Genomic DNA, 23500 nt, shown 5'->3' with positions numbered 1-23500 from the left:
ATTTAAGAAGTTTTCAAAGACCATTTAAGTACATTTCCATTTTCTTTGGCCTTAGTAAGCGATTTTTCCAAAGAATCTCTTCAGGTTCGCATTTCTGAACATGGCCTAGGGTTTTCTTTTCCCTCTTTCTCTTTTTAAACCGGGTCTATATTTTGTTGGCAACTTTAATGCCGATTCTCGCTTTTATGCCGTCTTAAATAGGCCAGTTTAATCAAACTCCACCTTGATTGTTGGTCGTCTAGTACGTTGTTGCATTTAGAAATGTACATATTGTAGCTTTCTTTGTAGCTCCCATCCTATCTAAATCTGTGTGTGTGTGTGTATATATGCATTCTCCTTAAAGGAAGTGTAAGAAACTTACAGATCTTTCCACTTTTATTCTGTGCTCTGAATAGGATTTTTTAAAATGTCTGAATCTTTTCTTGACTCAGAATCCAAACCCATTCTTTTATGGTGGTTTTTGTTTTTTTGTGTGTGCTTATTTTTGTTTTTACTTCATTTTTTTCCTCAGTTTCTTTAGTCTGCATTATTGCTATTTATTGATGGATCCAGTTACTGGGATTTGATCTAGCTGAGGAGTAACATTCAGGAGTGGTGTAGTCCTTAGAATAATGGGGGGGGGGGGGGGGTTGGTTATTTTTTATTTTTTTTAAACTAAATTAATTCTTTTCTTTCTTTTTTAGTTTTTGAACTTGAATTTTAATCCAGCATCTTTGGGGAGAGATTTCAGTGTATCACCCTTGTTTTGGCCTTAATTTGCGTGAGCGATCGGGAAGTTGTACTTTGGCTGATTAGCATCATAGGCCTTCGTAGGCTCTTTCACACATTGTATATGGTTACACATTTTGTAAATTTTAGTGTTTGTGCCGACTTTATTTTTTACTTGGTTAGTTTTAATTTGCCTTCTTGGTTTTGAATATATATTTATTTTAAGGTATTTCTGTTCAAAGCTGTGTTGTCAAACATGCCAGTATCTTAGATAAGTCCCACACTGTTTTACAAGCTGAAGAACAATAAAGATGAGAATCGTTTCCTGGTTTCTTCGTCTGAAGTGCAAGTTGTACTGGGATCTGGGAAGGTACTGTAGAGGATTTGCCTAACAATTCCACAGTATTTGCCAATTCCCCCCAATGATTAAAGGGGAATATGGGCTCTTAATCTTGGAACCCTGGAGCGGTCAAATTTCCTGGACACAGCCAACTTTGAAGGGCCATTGGAAATGATCCATGTATGAATCCATTAGTGCCCTTTAACGCCTTCAGACCATCACTGTTGAGCTCAGGAGAGAGAGAGAGGTCAATAGATAATTACATTTTATATCGTGCTTTTCTAGACGCTCAAAGTGCTTTACAGTGATGAGGGGGAAACTTGCCTCAACAACCACCAGTGTGCCACACCTACCTGGGTGATACAACAGCAGCCATTTTGCACCAGAACGCTCACCACACACTAGCTGAGGTGGAGGTGGAGAGGGAGAGAACCATGTTTTTGCCAGTTGAATTGGGAGATAATTAGGTGGCAGGTTAAAAGCACCAGGGTTGGGGAATTTAGCCGGGACACTGGAACCCCCTACTCTTGGCGACAAGTATCATCGGATCCTTAATGCCCGGCCTGAGTCAGGACCTGGGTTTAATGTCTCATCCAAAAGACGGTGTCTCCTACAGCACAGTGTTCCCATCACTGTTTCGCTTCAGCCATTTCTTTGCCTTGTTTAATAATGCGGCCTGTAGTAGACAGGTTAAGGTGAATGACTGGGACACGCAAGGTCGGTGTTTCTAATCCCGGTGTGTAGCCAAAAAATAAGATCCACACAGCCGTTGGGCCCTTGAGCAAGGCCCTTAACCCTGCTTTGCCCTAGGGGAGGATTGTCTCCTGCTTGGTCTAATCAACTGTACGTCGCTCTGGGTAAGAGCGTCTGCCAAATGCCAACGATGTAATGCACATTTTCAATTGGGCAGGATGAGAGGCCTTTCTTCCTTGAGGTTCAGTTCCACCTGGACCCATATTCCAGGAGACCAGGACCCAAGATCTTCAGACCTCCTTCAGGGGTTCTTCCGAGACGTAGACCGTGTTCTTGACACAGTTCATCTGTGGTAATGGCACATTCTCACAATTGTGGTTATAACATCCCGAGTCACAAAAATATTTACTTTTCTCAACACATTTTTTATGCATTAACTGGTGATGGAACCTGTGTCCCTAGTTACTCCAGTTCGCAATGGGGTAACGCATTTTTAAAAGTAGTTGTGGCGCTAATTGAATCATACCGAATACTAAATTTGACCTTTCACATTCCTCCGTTTTGATAGTTGAAAGCCGTTCTTGCAGAGATTCCTCTCCAGATCTGGCATATACAGCCAGGTGTAGGGAAGAGTAAAATGCTGCCAAAATAGAACTATATTCTGTACGAATTTCACTTTGCATTTGCTAAATGCCATTCTTCAGTAATGTTTTAAATAGACTCACTTAAGATACTACTTAGCAGTCCTGAACTAAGTATAAACCTTTGTACTATATATAACTTGTTGTTTTGTTTACGGTTGATTAGACTAAGCAGTATAGCAGGGCGGGCTAAAGGGCCATGTTCTCAAGGGCCCAACAGTTCTGCGGCTCTTCTTGTGGCAGCACCAGGGCTTGAACCACCAACCTTCAGGGTCCCAGCCATGTAACTAGGCTGCAGGCTAACCCAAATACATTTAGATGTAAAAGTATTGTGACAGTGACAACATTTTTGATTTGGCTTTGTACTCCAGCACTTTGGATCTGAAATGGAACCATAAATGTGAGGTTAAAGTGCTGTAACACCCAGCATGGATGTAAACTCCCTCATATTAAAGCCGACAGTCCGCTCTTTAGCCTCAAATTGTGTATATATAATGTGCTGGAGGACAGAGCCAAAACAATAAAAGTATGCACAAAAACAGGAAATGCAGAGACACTGCCTAGATTAGTCCAGGAATATGATACATTTCACTTGGACTGCTGACAGTTTTTGCACGAGGTTTGGCATGCGTTTGCTCTCTTGTCCACTAGAGGGAGCAGGTTATTTGCACAACTGCAAGATGGAGGCATGTCATGTGCCGCTGCAAATCATTCTTGAATCGACTTCAAACTACATTCATTTTTATGGCACCGCGATGCCTTATTTTACGCGTCTCGTATCTTTCAGTAGCCGGTCCAGGACTTCTACCATATCTGGATAAAGTGAAGTTTGGCTGGACAACACTACACACTCTTTTTTACGCATTTATAAATTTTCAAACAAATCTTATTTGCATTAATATTGTTTGAAATCGTGTATTTTACGGACAGGTTTGTAGCCTGTAATTCCGAATCTTTTAAGGACAACATGGGAAGTCAAGTGTTTTACACCCCAATACATTTCATAGCCAGTGTTGTGTCCTCCTAATGATATTCTATGCATTTTCTCATCATTATATTGACATCTCTTTAAAAAAATACCGAGTAGCATTTCCAGTGTCTCACAAGTCACTGTGAAGTGTGTATTCAACTGTTGGAAGTGCTGGTTAGCGGCTAGCATCCTTGAACCTTAAGCCCTTAAGCTCAGGAACTTAAAACCCGAAGACCCTAATCATGTCAAAGTTCCTGTTAGTCTGAGTGTTTATTATGACCAAATCCCCCTGCTAACACCACAGACACCTGTGTGAGCGTACAGGGCTGTTTTCATGTTGCTTTGTGTTTTTGTGCTTTGTGTTCACGACCTCTTGTAAATAACATTCGTATTTGTTACTTCAGACTTAGCATTTTATTCAAAAATATAAATACAAGATAGATTTACAAAATAATTGTATCCAAAAAGTAAAAAAAAAAAAAACACTTTTGTCATTTGCTTATTTGTAGTGTACTTTCGTCAAATAATCAGGTTGCATATTGACATCATTCTTCACATTAGCGTTTCCCAGAAACACCGCCTTCACAGTGGTGAGAACGTCTTAAGTACACTGTGTTAGGTAAATTCTCTCCGTTCATATTTAAGGCAGCTGATTTATTGTTTTAAAAGCCTGCAGAACGTTTAAATGCATGCCAGCATGTATTCATTGGTCCCTCGTTGAGAGATGATTAATTAGTCCTAGAGTAAGTAACCTGCTGTTTTACAATACCTGTTTTGCTCAAACCATGAGAGCATGTGTGAAATTATACACCAAACAGATGAGCTGAGCTGTGGTGCAGTCAATGTACGTTGATGTTTTAAAAAGACAGGCTCTGTACAGGCATAGTACATTACTCTATTGAACCGTTTCTCAAATCACAGTCCTCGAGGGCTGATATCTGCTGGTTTTCCACCCTCCCTTTACCTGGGAGCCGGGTGTGAAGCCAGTCTGGCCAATCAGTAGCACTAATTGTTTGCTTAATTACCGGGGAAGAAAGCAAACCAGGGCTGGATTTGGATTTGATGGCCATATTTGAGGATCCCTGCTCAATTGCATCCCCTTATCACTGTCTTTTCACCTTTTTGTGATGACATAAAGGTACTGCTGTTCATTTTGGGGACCTCTGGGGACTGCTCTTTGAGTTGACCAGTCAGTTGACTATGTCAAGGATCAAGAGTAATTTCTTCTAAAACCTGCAGTTGTGCCGACATTGGCTCAGGCGGTAAGAGCAGTTGTCTGGCAGTCGGAGAGTTGCCAGACTGATCCCGCCCTGGGTGTGGTCGAAGTGCCCCCGAGCAAGACACCAAATGCTCCTGACGAGCTGGTTGGTGCCTTGCATGGCAGCCAAACCATTTACCATTGTGCGTTTTTGGTGCTGAACAGTCACTTGATTTCCCTGGATGCCTTTGCCTGGGCCACTTTCAAAGTGGAGATAAACACTTAGTCACAGAATGACTAGATAGGAGCAGGACAGTGCACTGCCTCATGGCACAATCACAGAGGTGTGCTGAAGAGTCATTCAGCGTTACGGGTTCGGCCTGACCGGCCCCTCTCCCTGTCCTCGGTCAGACTTGGCAGATGTTGTAGTAGACCGTGGGTCTCTCTATCACCGTGTCCCCGATCACCTCGAAAATGCAGTCCTTGCTGGCCAAAAGGGGCACCTCCGTCATGGGTATGTTTTGCCCATTCCTCATGCCATGGGACCTGCTTGGCTGGAACACACACACACACACACACACACACACACACACCATTAACCACTGCTTGGGCCACGCGTCTATCCTGTAGAATCTCTCCAGTTTCCTCCAGTAATAAACTGATCCCTTATTTGGGCTGGCTAAAAGTAGTATTTGTTTATACAAAATCCAAAAACTATTCAAGACCTTTGACATTGGCTACCCACATGGACACGTTGCTCCTCCCTGTCTCAGTGCACACTCAGTTAATCAGATGGGGTTTGGAATGGAAAGGACTGTAAAGTACCGTTTCCTCAGGCGTGGGGAAGTCTTTTCGACACAGGTGAGCGATGATCCCGGCAGCCAAGGCGTCCCCCAGCACGTTTATCATTGTCCGGAAACGATCTCTGGAAGACGCCAAAAGCAATATCTAAAGACTCGTACTCAGCTGCCCAAGACACACATTTTGTTGGCGCTTCTTAGCTACAAGAGCATTTCTGCTCAGTCAACTTACCCTGCATAAATAAAGGTTACCACTAAAAACGAGTTCAGAAAAAATCGTCGCCTTAACAGCTCATTTGGCACGGATCAACTTGACAGCTGAATCCCGCGGCTGCCAAACCACCTTAGCCTTCAGCCGGGAGAAACCCAGCCGAACGCGCACACACGTCGTCACACAGGAGAGCCACCGATCGCGTCGAACTCACAGCACCCAGTCGATCGCCACGATGAGGGTGATGTCGTCCGGCGGCAGGCCCACTGACGTCAGCACGATCACCATGGTTACCAGGCCGGCCTGCGGGATCCCGGCCGCCCCGATACTGGCGGCCGTGGCGGTTATGCTGGAGAGAGCGAGAACCGGGATGAACGGGGGGGATCCGTTCAGCTCCGCTACAGGATGAACGGGGGGATCCGTTCAGCTCCGCTACAGGATGAACGGGGGGATCCGTTCAGCTCCGCTACAGGATGAACGGGGGGATCCGTTCAGCTCCGCTACAGGATGAACGGAGGGATCCGTTCAGCTCCGCTACAGGATGAACGGAGGGATCTGTTCAGCTGCGCTACAGGATGAACGGAGGGATCTGTTCAGCTCCGCTACAGGATGAACGGGGGGATCTGCTCAGCTCCGCTACAGGATGAACGGGGGGGATCTGCTCAGCTCCGCTACAGGATGAACGGGGGGATCTGTTCAGCTCCGCTACGGTTACAGATCACGCGGTCCTCGGTAGGTAGTGTTCGTTCCTGCAAGGGTGGGAGTCTGTTTGCACAGCTGTGGCTGTTTTCCGTTATTGTCATTCTCACTATGTGTTCCAATACTGGGAGACGTTATCTCCTATGGCTCTTCATGTGCGATAGTGATTCAGTTAAATTCTATTTATTTTTGTATTGCGCTTCTCACAGAAGACACTTTAGAGAGTAATACAGAAGAGAATTACACGTATCAGCCCTAAGCCCCCAATAGCATATGAGGTACCAATTCTAATACTGCTCTCAGAGCGCAGTTCTATTATATTACATTTTTCTTTATTAGATAAAGGCGCTATATAAAATGCCAACCATCATATAGCAGACGCTTTAATCCAAAGTGACCTCCAAAAAAGTGCATATCAAGGCCATTAGAACAAACTACAGAACAGGTTGGACAGGCTGAAATTCACAAAGAATCAGTTTTAAGAGTTGTACCGTTCAAAAGCTGTTAACTCGGCATCTTAAGATATACGAAGCCGCATCTGGTAAGAGCGTTTTTCCTGGAGAGCACAAAATGGCCGCCCCCCCTCACCTGATGGTGACCAGCTGGCCGAAGTCCAGCTCGTAGTCGTTGACCTGCGCGATGAAGATGGCGGCCACGGCCTCGTACAGCGCCGTGCCGTCCATGTTGATGGTGGCGCCCACCGGCAGCACGAAGCGGGCGATCTGCCGGTCCACGTGGCAGTTCTCCAGGAGGCACTTCATGGTGATCGGCAGGGTGGCAGAGCTGCGGACGCAGAGGGGGAACGGCACGTACAGGGGGGGGGGACATCGGACACAGAGGAGGAACGGGCACGTACGGGGGGGGGGGCGACATCGGACACAGAGGAGGAACGGGCATGTACAGGGGGGCGACATCGGACACAGAGGAGGAATGGGCACGTACGGGGGGGGGGGGACATTGGACACAGAGGAGGAACGGGCACGTACGGGGGGGGTGACATCGGATACAGAGGAGGAACGGGCACGTACGGGGGGGGGGACATCGGACACAGAGGAGGAACGGGCACGTACAGGGGGGGGGACATCGGACACAGAGGAGGAACGGGCACGTACGGGGGGGGGGACATTGGACACAGAGGAGGAACGGGCACGTACGGGGGGGTGACATCGGATACAGAGGAGGAACGGGCACGTACGGGGGGGTGACATCGGATACAGAGGAGGAACGGGCACGTACAGGGGGGGGGGACATCGGACACAGAGGAGGAACGGGCACGTACGGGGGGGCGACATCGGAAACAGAGGTGGAACGGGCACGTACAGGGGGGGGACATCGGACACAGAGGAGGAACGGGCATGTACAGTGGGGGGGGGGCGTCATCGGACACAGAGGAGGAACGGGCACGTATGGGGGGGGGGACATCGGACACAGAGGAGGAACGGGCACGTACAGGGGGGGGGACATCGGACACAGAGGTGGAACGGGCACGTACAGGGGGGGGACATCGGACACAGAGGAGGAACGGGCATGTATAGTGGGGGGGGGGCGTCATCGGACACAGAGGAGGAACGGGCACATACGGGGGGGGGGTGACATCGGACACAGAGGAGGAACGGGCACATACGGGGGGGGGTGACATCGGACACAGAGGAGGAACGGGCACGTACAGGGGGGGGGGGACATCGGACACAGAGGAGGAACGGGTGAAAACAAAAACCCAGAAGACTCAGGTGATGGCAGTTGGTGACCTGCTTAAAAATTGAGCTGTTCATAAGCTGATCTAGCTGGGTATGAGCTTGTCAAACAGCTGGTAGCTTGTCTGAGCTGTCAGCTGGTCAAACTGTGTTGAGCGGGGAGCTGGTCTGAACTGGTCAACCAGCTACCAGCGATTTCAAAACATAGCTTGAGCTGGTCAAACCATGTCAAGCCGGGAGCTAGTCTGAAATGGTCAACCAGCTAGTGCTGGTAGCTTCTGAACTAGTAGCTAGCCAAACCGTATTGAGCGGGGAGTTGGTCTGAACTGGTCAACCAGCTACCAGCGATTTCAAAACATAGCTTGAGCTGGTCAAACCATGTCAAGCTGGGAGCTAGTCTGAACTGGTCAACCAGCTAGTGCTGGTAGCTTCTGAACTAGTAGCTAGGCAACCGTGTTGAGCGGGGAGTTGGTCTGAACTGGTCAACCAGCTACCAGCTATTTCAAAACATAGCTTGAGCTGGTCAAACCATGTCAAGTTGGGAGTTGGTCTGAACTGGTGAACCAGCTACCAGCGATTTCAAAACATAGCTTGAGCTGGTCAAACCATGTCAAGTTGGGAGTTGGTCTGAACTGGTCAACCAGCTACCAGCGATTTCAAAACACAGCTTGAGCTGGTCAAACCATGTCAAGTTGGGAGTTGGTCTGAACTGGTCAACCAGCTAGTGCTGGTAGCTTCTGAGCTAGTAGCTGGTCGAACCGTGTTGAGCGGGGGAGCTGGCCTGAGCTGGTCAACCAGCAAGCGGCCGTTTCTAAAAACCCTAGCTATTTTTTTTCGGCAGGGTTGGTTACCTTGACGAGGTCGCCAGGGCGATGACGAGCGCCTGCAGCAGACCCCGGATGAAGGTGAAGGGGTTCTTCCGGGTCAACAGGAAGTAGAAGAGCGGCAGCAGGATGAGGCCGTGGATGAAGAGCCCGGCCAGGACCGTCAGCGTGTACATCCCCAGCTTCTGCCCGATGCTGGAGGGGTCGTGCATGTCCAGGATCTTCCCCGCCACGAGGAAGATTATCCCGAAGGGAAAGTACCTGGAGGCAGGGGGGACACGGCTGTGAGCTTCTCACACGCGACGGGCCTGTGCCTGTGGCCCTGAGCCAGACCCGGGTCAAATACGGAATCGTTTCGGATTCGAATACCTTTTTCTGCACGCCCGATCGATCTTGCCCGGTGCAACTGAGCCAACCGAGAGGACCAGAAGGCGAGGTCTTTGAGAGTGTTTCTCAGGTTCCAATACAGCAGAAAAGCTCAGAGAAGTGTATATAAAAGTATTTGAATCCAGAACAATTCTGTATTTGACCCAGGTCTGCTCAAAGCATCTGTGTTTTTGAGGTAAGAAACACCGTTGGCTTTTCAGTTCTGCCCGGACCTCTCCCTAACATGGCCAGCCCCATACAAACCTATTCCAGCCAGCCAGCCAAAACCAGGAGATTAAGTTGAGTTGAAACAAATTATCTGAATACAGAGTGACATCCCCTCTAATCCCCTGCCACGTGTCACCTGACTGCATGTTGGTCCAGTGGCTTTACTACAACCAGCTCCACTGACAACACTCATGTTCCCAACACGTGCTCAGTCTGCAGTTCAGATAACTCCACGGTAACTGACTGCTGGATATTTACGTGGTAACGCCCAATACAGCTACATATTACAGACTGATGGGAGTTATAGGGTTATAAAATCATATGTCAGTCTCTCTTGTTGCTGTGTTGGACTACAGTCAGATATCCTGCAGTTGTAATGTCGGGTGGAATTGCCCAGATCGTAAAATGTTCAGTAGCTTCTACCTATGCCAATTTTAAGGAGACATTTTTTTGTGTACTTTTCTTCATTGCCTTGTGAAGACAGGGAAGCATGGTACACCACATGAGAAAGTATATAATAATTGGTTTTCTTGAGTCAAGATATTTATTCATTGTATACATATAATTAACCAACTGTTCATCGATTTATATTACTAGTTCTTTAAGTTTTTTAAGTATTGTTGAACTTGACAAGAAAAAATATAATGTAACAGACCAAAACATGCAACTTGTAAATGAATGGCATTATGCATTATGTCTTATGCATTATGGTTAGCTTAATCTAGACATGGCAATGATTTCATAATCTACTGGTTGAATAATGATGGTCTAGTTTTTAGCAATGACTGGAGGAAGTAACTCAGTGAACTGTAATGGCTTTCTCACAAGCACACTGATACAAGTGAACGACTCCCACAAAGCAATAAAAACTGCTGTTTAGCTCTCATTCATCCCATTCAAAATTTCACACACTGTCCTCTGACTTTTTCAACAACTGTGATCCACGAACCACAATTTGAACAGCAACTGCTGAAACAACTATATACATACAGTAATTACTGGAACGTAACCACATTGGGCACAGTTGTATTTAGTGAACTGATGCTGTTATATATGATATGTAATGGCACACATTAGTCGGTCATTACATACTGTAATTGAGCATCTGTCACTCACATGTGGATATGTGGAGTGATATGTCATACGATATGTGATAACATCATTAAATATTGAAATTGAGCATCTGTCACTCACCACACCGCTGCGTTAATAATCTTCATCACACACTCGTTGATGCACTGGCACACGTTGATCAGAGGGGCACCTCTCTCCCCCATCTTCCCCAACAGCAGACCTGGGGACCAGAGGAGGAGTCGGACTGAGACTCAGAAAACAATATGCTGCAAAGGTACCTATGGTATGCACAAGATAACAAATCTAATAAACAACCAAAAAAAAAAAAAACAGAAATATAACCCAACATTTTGACATCGATTAGACCTCTCATTCACATTCTCAATGGGGCGACATTGGTTCAGGTGGTAAGAGCAGTCATCTGATAGTCCTGGGTGTGTCGAAGTGTCCCTGAGCAAGACACCTAACCCCCAGAATGCTCCTTGGTGTGTGAGTGTGTGTATGAATGGGTGAATGAGAAGCATCAATTGTACAGCGATTTGGATAAAGGCGCAATATAAATGGCAACCATTTACCATTCACATTGGTGAGGGCGGTCAATATTACATTGATTAGGGCAAAAATTAAGGGTTTTTTTATGTTGGTAGTTCGATGAGTACAAAACTTGATCTATTATAGATATAAAAGTGGTTGTGTCATGACTCAACATCAATCAGCCTTGTAGCCGCCATGCAGGTAAACAAATGATTTGGGGTGGGAGTTCATTGATCAATGTGTTATCTTTCACCAAGCAAAGTTTTAGTCCACTTAGAAACGGTGGCCTTCACGTCTCCGTAGCTTATGTGAATTCATCATCGGCACTGCTTCGACACTCTCAGAAATAAAGTTGGGGCGACATGGCTCAGGCAGTAAGAGCAGTCGTCTGCCAGTCGGAGGGTTGCCGGTTCGATCCCCCGCCTGGGCTGTGTCGAAGTGTCCCTGAGCAAGACACCTAACCCCCAAATGCTCCTGACGAGCTGGTCGGTGCCTTGCATGGCAGCCATGGCGTAATGTTCTCTGTGCCCCAGCGAAAAGCATCTGTGCATTTGTAAATTTGTCCCTTTTTTCGTAACGTTATTTCTGAGCGTGTAAGAGCCCGGCGTACTACAGGAGAGGGCTGGTCTAACAGAGACGAGGCTCACCCATGGTGGCGGAGAAGATGACGATTCCCAGCACGTTCATCTGTTTGCTGCTGCCGGGGACGCTCTTGTACAGAACCTGCGGAGCCGGGGTCAGCTCCAGAAACACGGGCCGACCCACTTTGGGGTTGTTCTCGTCGGGCATGATGTAGACGTAGTTGGACTCTATCGTCTTGGTTGTGCCCTTGACCATCGGCACTAAATCTGTGCTGTACTGGAATAAGCGAAATAACAAAATCAATCACTTGAGTGTCATTTTTCACTAAACGACGCGTTTACTGTACGGGCGGCCTGTAGCGTAGTGGTTAAGGTACATGACTGGGACACGCAAGGTCGGTGGTTCAATCCCCGGTGTTGCCACAATAAGATCCGCACAGCCGTTGGGCCCTTGAGCAAGGCCCTTCACTCTACATTGCTCCAGGGGAGGACTGTCTCCTGCTTAGTCTAATCAACTGTACGTCGCTCTGGATAAGAGTGTCTACCAAATGCCATTAATGTAATAAAATGTAATGTAAAGGGACAAAAACGTTTTAATAATTCATTTTAATAGCCATTTAAGAATTCCCTTATAGCCGTGTTAGTCCCGATTAAGAGTTACATGCTCACCTGCTCAAATGTTGCTTCAACCAGATTAGCTGGGACCATGTTCCTGCAAAGACACAGTGCAAATACATGTTTTTGAAATGTAACCAACTTTTGTTTTTTGATTTTACATTGTGATGTTCATAAGGACCATGAACATCATGAATCAGGTATCAATACATTGTTTTTCCAACATGAATAAATGAGAATCATCTCAATGCCATTTACGAGCATATTCATGAAAGAACTGTACTACTGGATGCACAGATATCATGTCAACAATTTATTTATTTAAGCTTTTAACTGTACGGACTATGTACTATCAATTCAAATTCACCACACATAGAGATTCAATTATAAACATTATGCAAGCCTCTAGTTAGCCATGTTGCTAACTGAACTGGGAGAGTGGGTTCTCTGTGGGGAAGGGACAGTACGTTCTGTGTAAACATTCAAGTGAAGACCTAATGATGCGTGCAGATCCAAGCATAGTGTTCGGACCAGGAGAGCAGCACTCATTTGAACAGGGCAAACACTGCCTGAAAATCCGTTAATGGACATAACAAACACACCTTGCCTAGTTCACAGACCGCTGCAGTACGTTGGGCCCTGTCGGAAGAAGTGACTCGATCTCCGCGGAGATCCAGTGCACCTCGTGGACTTGTTGCTTAGCCGTTCCGTAATGATCCCCTGGGGGCGGATTACTAAAAATACCGTAAATCCCCCGGCCCTTTAATAGGATTTTAAGGCATGGACGCTGAAACTTACATTTGGACCTCGCTTGAACTTGGACCTCAGCACAAACCATTTGCTGCTGGTGTCAAAAGTTCTTGGACAGAGGAACTGTGCATGCCACTTGTCAATACGCTTGTGATCAATGCTCGTTCAATTATGCTGCTTCATTTTCTATAATATAATATGTAGTAAAAATATAGTGGATAGAATATAGGATAGTGGTAGTAATACTACTACTACTACTACTACTACTAATAATAATAATATTATTATTATTATCCATCCATCCATTATCTTAACCCGCTTATCCTGAACAGGGTCGCAGGGGGGCTGGAGCCTATCCCAACATACATTGGGTGAAAGGCAGGAATACACCCTACACCAGTCCATCGCAGGGCACACACACCATTCACTCACACCTACGGGCAATTTAGACTCTCCAATCAGCCTAACCTGCATGTCTTTGGACTGTGGGAGGAAACCGGAGTACCCGGAGGAAACCCACGCAGACACGGGGAGAACATGCAAACTCTGCACAGAGAGGTCCTGTCCGACGGGGATTCGAACCCAGGACCTCCTTGCTGTGAGGTGGCAGTGCTAACCACTGTACCATCCGTGCCACCATTATTATAATTATAATTATAATTATAATTATAATTATTAACAACAATAATAATGATGATTAATTAATTAATTATCCTAACCCGCTTATCCTGAACAGGGTTGCAGGGGGTCTGGAGCCTATCCCAGCATACATTAGGCGAAAGGCAGGAATACACCCTGGACAGGTCGCCAGTCCATCGCAGGGCGCACACACCATTCACTCACACACTCATACCCACGGGCAATTTAAACTCTCCAATGAGCCTAACCTGCATGTCTTTGGACTGTGGGAGGAAACCAGAGTACCCGGAGGAAACCCACGCAAAAATGGGGAGACATGCAAACTCCACACAGAGAGGCCCCGGCCAACGGGGATTCGAACCCAGGACCTCCATGCTGTGAGGCGGCAGTGCTACCCACTCCACCATCCGTAATAATCATAATAATAATAATCTGTAGTAGTAGTAGTAGTAGTAGTAGTAGTAGTAGTAGTAGTAGTAGTAGTAGTAGTAGTAGTAGTAGTAGTAGTAGTAGTAGTAGTAGTAGTAGTAGTAGTAGTAGTAGTAGTAGGTGAGCTTTGAAGCATTCTTGCTTTGAAGTGGCTTGAGTTTAATGTGCACCTCAATTCCAAATTTCTCAACAAAAATTTTTTTTTCAATCCACTCACACTTTCAATTTAACCCCTTATGTCTCAACATTAGCTCACAAGTTACAGTTGCTTTGTTGGAAGGGTGCTGGTTTGATCCCCTGCACTGGGTGTGTCCCTGAACAAGACACTCAACCCCCAGTTGCTCCCGACTAACTGACAAGGTGCCTTGCATGGCAGCCAATCGCCGTTGGTGTGAGAGGGTGTGTGTGTGTGTGAATGGGTGAACCATCAATTGTAAAGCACTGAAATCAATTGAATAAAAGCACAATATGAATCCAATCCATATACCATGTGTGTGATTTTTGATCGTGTGAAACTGTCATGCCCATGATTCGACCATGTCATGCCCTGGAGCATCTGGAACACATACTTTAGAGCCATCCATATGGGCTTTCTACTTTACCTACTAGTTTCATTCCTGAACTGCTACTATCTTAACTTATAGGCCAGTGGAGGATGAGCATCCCCCCTATAGCTGGGTTCCATCACTGTTTGATGGGTTTCCTCCCACTAGGGGGTTGTTTACCTCATATGGTAAATGGTAAATGGTAAATGGTTGGAATTTATATAGAGCCTTTATCCAAAGCAGTGTACAATTGATGCTTCTCATTCACCCATTCATACACACACTCACACACCGACGGCGATTGGCTGCCATGCAAGGCACCGACCAGCTCGTCAAGAGCATTTCTAGGGGTTAGGTGTCTTACTCAGGGACACTTCGACACAGCCCAGGCGGGGGATCGAACCGGCAACCCTCCGACTGCCAGACGACTGCTCTTACTCGCCTGAGCCATGTCGCCCTTCTGTTAGTATGTAAAACATCTTTGGGACAGTCTGCTGTGAAAAGCACTGTACAAACTGAACTGAACTGAACTGAACTGAACTGAACTGAACTGAACTGAACTGAACTGAACTGAACTGAACTGAAGACTCTGCAGCTCACCTGATGAGATCAAGCAGAGCGTCGGCAGAGGTCATGACGGGCCCTCCCCCCAGCCTGTGGCCCTCCATCTCGGTGCCCGTGCCTGGCTGGATGATGATGACCAGGAGGATCCCTACGACCACGGCGATGAACGTGGTCCACAGGTAGTACGTGACCGTGAGCAGGCCCATGCGTCCACACGCCTTGGAGTCCATCGACGACAGGCCTGACATTAGACTGAACACAGCATCACACTTTATACATCAACGACAGGCCTGACATTAGACTGAACACAGCATCACACTTTATACATCGACGACAGGCCTGACATTAGAGTACACACAGGGCATCACACTTTATACATCGACGACAGGCTTGCTTTATACATCTGGGGCCACATTGGCTCAGGAGGTAAGAGCAGTCGGAGGGTTGCAGGTTCGATTCCCCCCCGGGTTCGTGGACATGTTACATTGCATTACATTACATTATCGGCATTTGGCAGACGCTCTTATCCAGAGTAACTTACAGTTGATTAGACTAAGCAGGAGACAATCCACCCCTGGAGCAATGCAGGGTTAAGGGCCTTGCTCAGGGGCCCAACGGCTGTGCGGATCTTATTGTGGCAACACCGGCATTAGAACCACTGACCTTGCATGTCCCAGTCATTTACCTTAACCACTACGCTACAGGCCGCCCCTGAAATGTCCCTGAGCAAGACACCTAAGCTCCAAATGCACCTGACCTGAACCTGAACTAATGATAGGCAATAGTTCAGTTCAGTTAGATAATACTTTCTTGGAAGCACCTCTATTAGAAAGTAAGTACTGTCATTTCCTAGGATGTTACACTCAGGATATAACCAACCTAAAGTATAAAGTAGTCACTTGAATGGATACAGGTAGGTCATTCAGGAGGTGTTTCTAAGAATTGTTTTAGTTCTTAGTATTTACCTTTTTATACCAGAGGTAATTACCCAATTATGTGCTATTCTTGCCACATATTTACCTGATAAATACCGAGGTCTTAGGAGAGTGTAAAAGGAATCCTTACCAAATACTATGAGTAAGATGATTTTTGAAGTACAGAGTGATTATTATGCTAAATGGTTGGCATTTACATAGTGCCTGTATCCAAAACCCTGTACAATTGATGCTTCTCATTCACCCATTCATGCAAGGCACCAACCAGCCCATCAGGAGCATTTGGGGGTCAGGTGTCTTGCTCAGGGACAAGACAACATACCCAGGGCAGGATTGAACTGGCAACCCTCCGACAGACAACTGCTCTTACTACCTGAGCCAATGTTGTTTTTAGTGTCATTCAGAACCATGTTGCTTGCTAGTGAAAGGATAATACTGAGATCTTTACCTTGATGTGATGAGGGGAAGGATGAGCATTTTTAATATCCTCATGAGGAGTTCACCGGGGAAAGAAAAGTAGATTCTAGCCTAAAACAGGAACAGCAAAATATGTTTCTCAGTGCCTGGAAAAACGTTTTTTTTTTTTGTTTGATCAATTCAACAAAGCAACTTACAGCAAATTATTTTAAGCTAGGTGGCTCTTTTGTACAGTATAATTCTTATCATAGTCAGGGCGAGCATGATTGTAGCAGAATATCCTATGTTTAATATATGTTACAGTCTTCATATCAGTCTTTATCTTATCATATAAGACTTTATCTTGCAATGACAGAAGTTGGATATGGATAATTAGCTTTAACTGACCTTTTCACAGCACCATATACTTGCATTATCTTTATTGGCAGCTAATAACTCTCCACTCACCACAAAGACAGGATTTAATTTAGGATTTCTTACATATCATTTTCAACAGAACCCCACTTACCTCTATACACGTTCTATCATGGTGAACATAGTACATTCATATATCATGGTAAATTGATCTTCAGTTTGAAATCGATATATCAATTTAACCGTCTCATTGGACAACTGCACGAGGCAGAACGCGAAAAACCATGTTATGCCAGAGCGTGGTCAGCTCATAAGGACTCGCAATGACTGCTTACCGAGAGCTTTCTTTATGGAGCACTGTGAATGCATCATTCCTGATTTCCTTAATTTCCTTATCCTGTTCAAGAACTAGAATATTAACCAAGCTTGTGCTTCACTAAAAATTACTTTTCTCAAGATAACTTGACACAGTTAAATTGTTTGATTGATAAGATAATTCAGAGAAATGTATACCTATAAGCATCTTTCCTGTGCACACAACCCCACAACCCCCAAAAGGCAGGCAGCTACTGGCGGGGTTGATTGCCTCTTCCAACGTATCATAAGACGGCACATACCTGAGTGGAGAGATTTTGATCCCTTAACATGAAGCCCAGTACACAGCCAGTCAGCACTGCCAAGACGGAGAGCGCCAACAATCCATTGCGCTTGCAGTACTTTATCAGCCACTGTCTGAAGCTCACCGACGACGTTCCGTTGAGGAAACCTCTCGCCCATTCCAGCAAGCTTATCCCGGAGTCTGTCGGAGAGAAGTACGTGTGGTTGGAGTTTGATTCTTCGCCGTCCGTGGGAATCAGTAACTCCTCCATTGCTCGACCGTGCAAGGACAGTGACGGAGGGGCCAATTTGAGTGAACCTTTAACGAGGACTTAGCCATGAAGCATAGCACACACGCTCCGGCTTCTCAGAGAGTGTAGTCAGAGACTTAGAGGGGCCTAAGAGGATTAAAGGCACGTAATAAACGATAACACTTCCCTGTTGTTGGCGGCGGCAGAATGCCATTGGCTTGGATTTTTTATCCCAGACTTCATTGTTGTCCTGAGCAGTCTGCTCTCACCCAGGTACTGCAGTGGGATAATCTCGGGTAGCTTTGTTTTCAAACAAAAGCCAGCTGCTCACTGTGCAGTCTTTCGAGTTGGATGATTTCACGTCGAGCCTTTGTCAGTCGTGTAAGGGAATCGCGGTAAGTGTAGGTGGAACACCGGCAGCCTCTAATAAGTGTAAGGTGTTCACTCACTCCCCAGTACAGCCACGTCAGCCTCTGAAGCTACTTGTTTATTTTGTTTTGAATAGCATTAGTTCTGCAAGGACCTTGCCATGCACTTACTATTTTGAGAAGAGGAGCCTGCTCCGTGACTGGTGTCAAGCCATGGGTCAAAGGGATTTTACTAGATCACCATCTCTGCCTTTTGTACGTCTTTCTTTTTGTACAAAATTAATCCATTTTTTAAAAAAAGCATGCCATCTAGACATTACAACAGTGGAATATTGTTATGAAATGTTTTCATTTTATAAAAAATAATAATTTGCAAATAAATGTTACTGGACATTTGTTCAAGGTGCACATGTATGTGCATATACACTTTCTTATTCAGTACAATACAGCTATACGAATGGAATTCATGCACACAAAAAATAACACAAAACTGGATGGATGCCCTTTCTAATTCCCCTTGCTGTCAGGTTGGTAAGTGCTTCTTCTATTGTAATGAGGAAACCAGGGGTAGTATATAAAGGTCTCATCAACCTCTGCATTTTTTGTGGTAAGTTTATTTCTGTGTGCAAAATTGTACAGCTTTTTCTCATAGCCAGATATAACTTCTGACTGAATTCAAGTTAAAGTTAATTCTTCCTGCCCAAATAATGATTAGATTTACCTTGAATTAAGCAAGTTATATTCTTTAAATTGTCAAAAAGAAAGATCGGGATCATTTGATTAGACCAATGAAAAAATCAAGACGGCAATGTTTTTGTAAACCTTAATTTTATTTACCAGGTTAATAGTACAGTTTACTTTTGATTTTGTACTTCCCCAATTTTGATGGGAGAACTTTGGCCATCATATCCAAGTTCCTTAACAAAACAACTTTAAAAAGTCAGAGATACAAACATTTGACAACAAAAGGTTTCTTTTCTATACACACTTGTAGTGGAGTAAAAAATTAATTAACTAGTAGAGCCATCAAATCTTTGTTAAAACATTGTGTCTCACGCCTTTCGTGTTTACTTCAATAATCACACAGAAGACAATGTGAATATATATCCTATATTCTGTGTTTCATGTGGTTCTGGCACATTTTCTGATTTTAAGCTGAATTAATGCAGAATAAAAAACAAGGGTTATTGTCTGTCTCCATCCTCAAAAACAATGAAGTAAAAATAATGCAATATTCAATTTCTGGCAAAACAGTCATTTAAAAAAAAAAAAGATATTTAGGCAAGTGTACAAACAAATGGCCCCATTCATATGCTATTCAACCGAACTGCTCATTTTAGTTTTTCTGAATAAACATGAGTATTAAGCAGTCCAAATAAAGGCGGTGCACGTCTCATCCCCCTTAGGAAGCTGAGCCTACATTAATGTTATAAACCCAAATCTGCCCCCAAATTCAAACAATAGTGTCACATAAAACCTTTCCTAAGCATTAGGCTTATACCACAGATGACCACAGTAACAAACACCATAAGTGCGGACAAAATATCAATCAATAAATAACATTAAAATCACATGTATCAAAATAAAAAGCATGATATTTAGATTCTGTCAACATAAATAATCTATTAAAAAAATAAACTGGCGTAATTTTAATTAAACCATCTGTGTTTCTTCCTTGTCACAGATACGGTATGCAGTGGGCTGGCTTTTCTGCAAGTGTATGGTGAAACTTCTTAAAAATAAAATAATATAGATTATTATAAATTAATATAGATATTTAGACAAACAGCAGTGGAACCGCAAATGCATGGACCATGAATGGTGCACCACAATGCTCTTATAAATAGAATCAACAGGTGATCCGTAAACATATTCTACAAGGTTAAAACTAGATCCAGTCCAGTTTTTTAAAATATCTCAATGGCATATATTTTTATAATGTGAATAGTTTGGAAAAAAAGAAAAAGAAATGTGTTTGTAACATGAAATGGGTACATACTTGCCATAACTTACTTTGTAGTAATGTATGTAAGAATCTGCAAAACATTAATACACAAGAGGTATATTTACAGTACTTCAGTTCTTTTTAACCATCTTATTGTTTCTAGTGACTTATTTTATTTCTTTACTGTCAACTTTTGTTGACACACACACACACACACACACACACACACACACACTGCAGTCCATAAGTATTTGGACAGTGGTACATTTTCTGTTGTTTTGGCTCTGTACTCCAGCACATTGGATTTGAAATTGAAAATAAATAAAATAAATCAATTTAAAACTTGAAATTTAGGCTGTCCGCTTTAATTTGAGGGCACTTAAATCCATGCCGGGTGGTCAGTGGAGGAATTACATCCATGTTTATACACAGTCATGGGCGGTTCATAATGGCCTGTACAATAATATTGCTCTAGCCATCACCCTGACACGAGCCAATCTTGGTCTCAACTGGGGGGGGTGGGGGGGGGGGGATGCTGAAGTAGAGCCAAAACAACAGCAAATATGTCACTGGGCAAATTCCTAAGGTCTGCAATTTATATGCACACATACACAACCGCACACAAACAAAATATATTATTTAAAAAATACATACACCATCTAAACTTTACCTCTATTGATTTGATATATACATTCATTGTTATAAGTACATCAATGCCTTATCCCTATGGTCTAAGAGTACCTTTACTTATCTATACAGAAACAAAATTATTATTATAAAGCAAATAAAATAATGTGTCTGTCCACTGACAAGCAGGAGATGTACAAAGGTATTCCCTTTGAAAATGACAGAAAAAAAAAAAAAAATCAGTAGTAAGTAATGGAGAGATTATATACAAAGGCCACCGGTCTGACAGTTTCACGGGAGACGAGATCCACAGAAGCAAAGTTTCAGCCGGGGCCTTTGGAAGTGCTGGTGAACTCACATCCACGGTTGTATTGAGTCGAGTGACCACGGTTGCATTCTCTGATTGTGGAGAAACACGGTCGTGCCTGAGGACCTGAGACACCTCCCTTCTCTCCCCCCCCCACCCCCCCCACCCCGTACGGCTTCACCATTTGATGAGGACGAGGCCGGCGAGGACCGCGTACCCCACGATGAGGAAGAGTACCTTCAGCAGGCGGTCGTGCTTGTCCTCCAGCTCCCGGGAGAGGATCTCGAAGAAGGTGACGAAGAGGAACGTCCCGGCGGCCAGCCCCTGGAGCACCACGGAGATGATGCTGGCCGCCAGGTTCCGGGCGCTCTCGATGCCCATCCCCAGACCCATCCCCAGCGGAATCATGAGACTCACCGCCACGCCCAGCTTGACGGCATCCCGCATGGGCAGGCCGGCTTTGACCACGTTGACCCCCAGGGCCACGGCGGCCAGGGTCTCATGGATGGCCACCCCCAGGAAGAGGCCCCCGAGCTTGGCCCCGTCCTCCTGCAGCCCCAGGGCGAGTCCCTCGAAGGCGGAGTGGGCGGACAGTGCCAGGACCAGGCTGGCGAGGCGCAGCGGTCCCGCCCGCGCCAAATCCGACGGGCTCAGGTGTCCGTGGTGGTGCGAGTTGTGGTGGTGCCCCCCCGCCGAGCCCCTGGGCGGGGCGATGAACGGCGTGTCGTACTCGGAGTCACTCCCGGCCTCCGAGCCGCCCGCGTTGAAGGTCTCCAGGTCGATGAAGGACGGCTTCTCCTTGCGGAACGTCAGCACCGCCTGCTCCACGAACACGGTGAGGAAGAGGCCCAGCATCATCATGGTCTCCGCCAGGGGGTAGTCCGTCTGGATGTTCACCAGCTTCAGGACATCTGCCACCTGCGTGAAAGAAACGGAGAGACAACCGTCAACCTGGACGGTTCTTTACCTAAATTCAGGTACTCTGAGATGAACCACTAACAACAATACTGCAGCTCAAAAGTTAAAGGTATAACGTTACTGCAGCCTCTACGCTGTACCTTCTCTCTCACGGTAGGCAGAAGAGCATTGAAGCAGGTGGCAAGGAAGACGCCCCCACCAAAAGAATTGCAGAGGGCAAGAATCTTCCGGTATCTTTGCGCCTTCTCGTAGTCCACTTGCATGACCCGCACTGGGACAAGAATACCGGCCAGCATGAGGGCGAACACCGTCAGCAGACACAGCACTTTGGCCACTATGATCTCCATGGCGATGGCGATGAGTCCAGCAGAAGGATTCAAACTGGGAGAGTTGTGCAACAGGAACCACAGCACACAACCCCGGATGCTGAAGAGCTCCTATTCTCTCTTCTGGATCACAGAGGGAAAAGACAGCAAGCACTGCCAGGAAGGGCGTCAGGACACATCCCAGCACTGACTGAACTGAGGGTAAGAAATAAATAAATACATGTTTATGATTATACACCGTATTGCACAACGTAAAATAACAGCCAAACATGCAAGTTAGCCGATTCATAATATGGTTACAGATTTGAATGAAAGCTAGCGTCGCATATCTAACATTAACTACTGAGCAGGGGGGTATATCACAAAGCAAGATCGCTGGGAAAATTCACAGAGTAAAACCCGGAACCCTTCGACAACTGGGGTACAAATGTTCCGGATTTTACTCCTTGAACTTATCCGGCTAACTCAGTAATCCTGTTTCGTTACATATCCTCTGGGCTGCCAACTCTTTTTTTTGGCGTGAGAAAAAAAAAAGCTGCTCCCAGTTTAGACAAATCATGCATCAGCTGACAGGATAGTGGGATTTGTTCATAAACAGAAAGACACTGTTATGTTTAAAGCTAGTTGTACAAATATATAGGTTCAGCTCATAAGCACCTCAAAATGGTCCTACAGACAGAACTATTTTGGCAGGTGAGTCAGTTCATCTTCGTTGGTAACGAGGTAGCTACCTATCCGGCTAGTTTGATTAGAGCTTGCTAGAGCTAGCTAGATACATTTGGCATCAAATAACATTGCGCTAGTTGCAAGCAAGCTAATGTGTTTCCTGTGAGCCTGCCGATGATAAAAAATGATCGTTTTGCAGTGAATGACAGCTAGCTAGAATTACACACTCGACCTCAAAATGCTACTAGCTAGCTACAGCAATATAGTTATTGGCTAAAGACAAGTTCCCGATGGTCGCTCGGAGGCATTTCTGAAAATTAATTTCTGGCGACCGAACTCATGTCATAAAAGCAAATCACACGTTTCGCCAACACGCCTACTTATAACCTACACTGTGATCGATGTGTAACATTAGCTAGATCCTTATTTTAAATTCACCTTTATCCTCCTTTTCCCACTTCCTTCTTCTGCTGACGCACCTTTTAAGTGCCCTCCTTCAACTCCGTTGCCTGTGGGTACTGGCCACACTATGAACAACAATGTCGTCCTTATTCCCGATTGGTCGAAATGCTGGTCAGTCAAACCATTTCACGTCAAATCCAGCGTTTCCGAATTTGTGGATGTTGAGTTTCCTTGTGGTACAGCTCGACGAATAGTTTATGTCATCCCTAGTTTTTCCTGGTATT

The 23500-nt window shown here is 45.3% G+C and overlaps 2 protein-coding genes across 3 annotated transcripts; both read right to left on the bottom strand.

Annotated features, from left to right (window-relative positions):
- Positions 1-4957: 4957 nt before the first annotated feature.
- On the bottom strand, positions 4958-17678 carry LOC133127728 (excitatory amino acid transporter 5-like). Its single transcript, XM_061240827.1, has 11 exons — positions 17427-17678; positions 16487-16566; positions 15140-15355; positions 12231-12273; positions 11628-11838; positions 10567-10666; positions 8806-9039; positions 6849-7043; positions 5776-5910; positions 5376-5475; positions 4958-5104 (listed from the first exon to the last, which is right to left on the bottom strand). Exons 1-11 carry the CDS (start codon positions 17676-17678, stop codon positions 4958-4960), a joined length of 1713 nt encoding a protein of 570 aa, XP_061096811.1.
- Positions 17679-21079: 3401 nt separating this feature from the next.
- On the bottom strand, positions 21080-23309 carry LOC133127106 (zinc transporter ZIP3-like). 2 transcript variants are annotated; one of them, XM_061239751.1, is made up of 3 exons: positions 23253-23309; positions 21963-22343; positions 21080-21822 (listed from the first exon to the last, which is right to left on the bottom strand). In XM_061239751.1, the coding sequence occupies exons 2-3, from the start codon at positions 22167-22169 to the stop codon at positions 21082-21084; spliced, it is 948 nt and encodes a 315-aa protein (XP_061095735.1). In that variant the 5' UTR covers positions 22170-22343; positions 23253-23309; the 3' UTR covers positions 21080-21081. The 2 variants fall into 2 exon arrangements, with proteins under 2 accessions (XP_061095735.1, XP_061095736.1); XM_061239752.1 differs by lacking the exon at positions 23253-23309 and adding an exon at positions 22806-23246.
- Between the last annotated feature and the right edge of the window lie 191 nt (positions 23310-23500).

Source organism: Conger conger, chromosome 4 (genome assembly GCF_963514075.1).
Source record: "Conger conger chromosome 4, fConCon1.1, whole genome shotgun sequence".
NCBI classification, from domain to species: Eukaryota; Metazoa; Chordata; class Actinopteri; order Anguilliformes; family Congridae; genus Conger; species Conger conger.
This window is presented reverse-complemented; position numbering and strand designations above follow the sequence as displayed.

Excerpts from the sequence above, each read along its gene's own strand:
- LOC133127728 (XM_061240827.1), bottom strand. The coding sequence starts at position 17,678 with ATGGAGGAGTTACTGATTCCCACGGACGGCGAAGAATCAAACTCCAAC. Across the intron at positions 12,274-15,139 it reads GCTCTGCTTGATCTCATCAG|GAACATGGTCCCAGCTAATC; the intron begins GTGAGCTGCAGA and ends GTGTCTTTGCAG. Across the intron at positions 7,044-8,805 it reads GCCCTGGCGACCTCGTCAAG|CTCTGCCACCCTGCCGATCA; the intron begins GTAACCAACCCT and ends CTGCGTCCGCAG.
- LOC133127106 (XM_061239751.1), bottom strand. The coding sequence starts at position 22,169 with ATGGAGATCATAGTGGCCAAAGTGCTGTGTCTGCTGACGGTGTTCGCC. Across the intron at positions 21,823-21,962 it reads TGCCTACCGTGAGAGAGAAG|GTGGCAGATGTCCTGAAGCT; the intron begins GTACAGCGTAGA and ends TCTTTCACGCAG.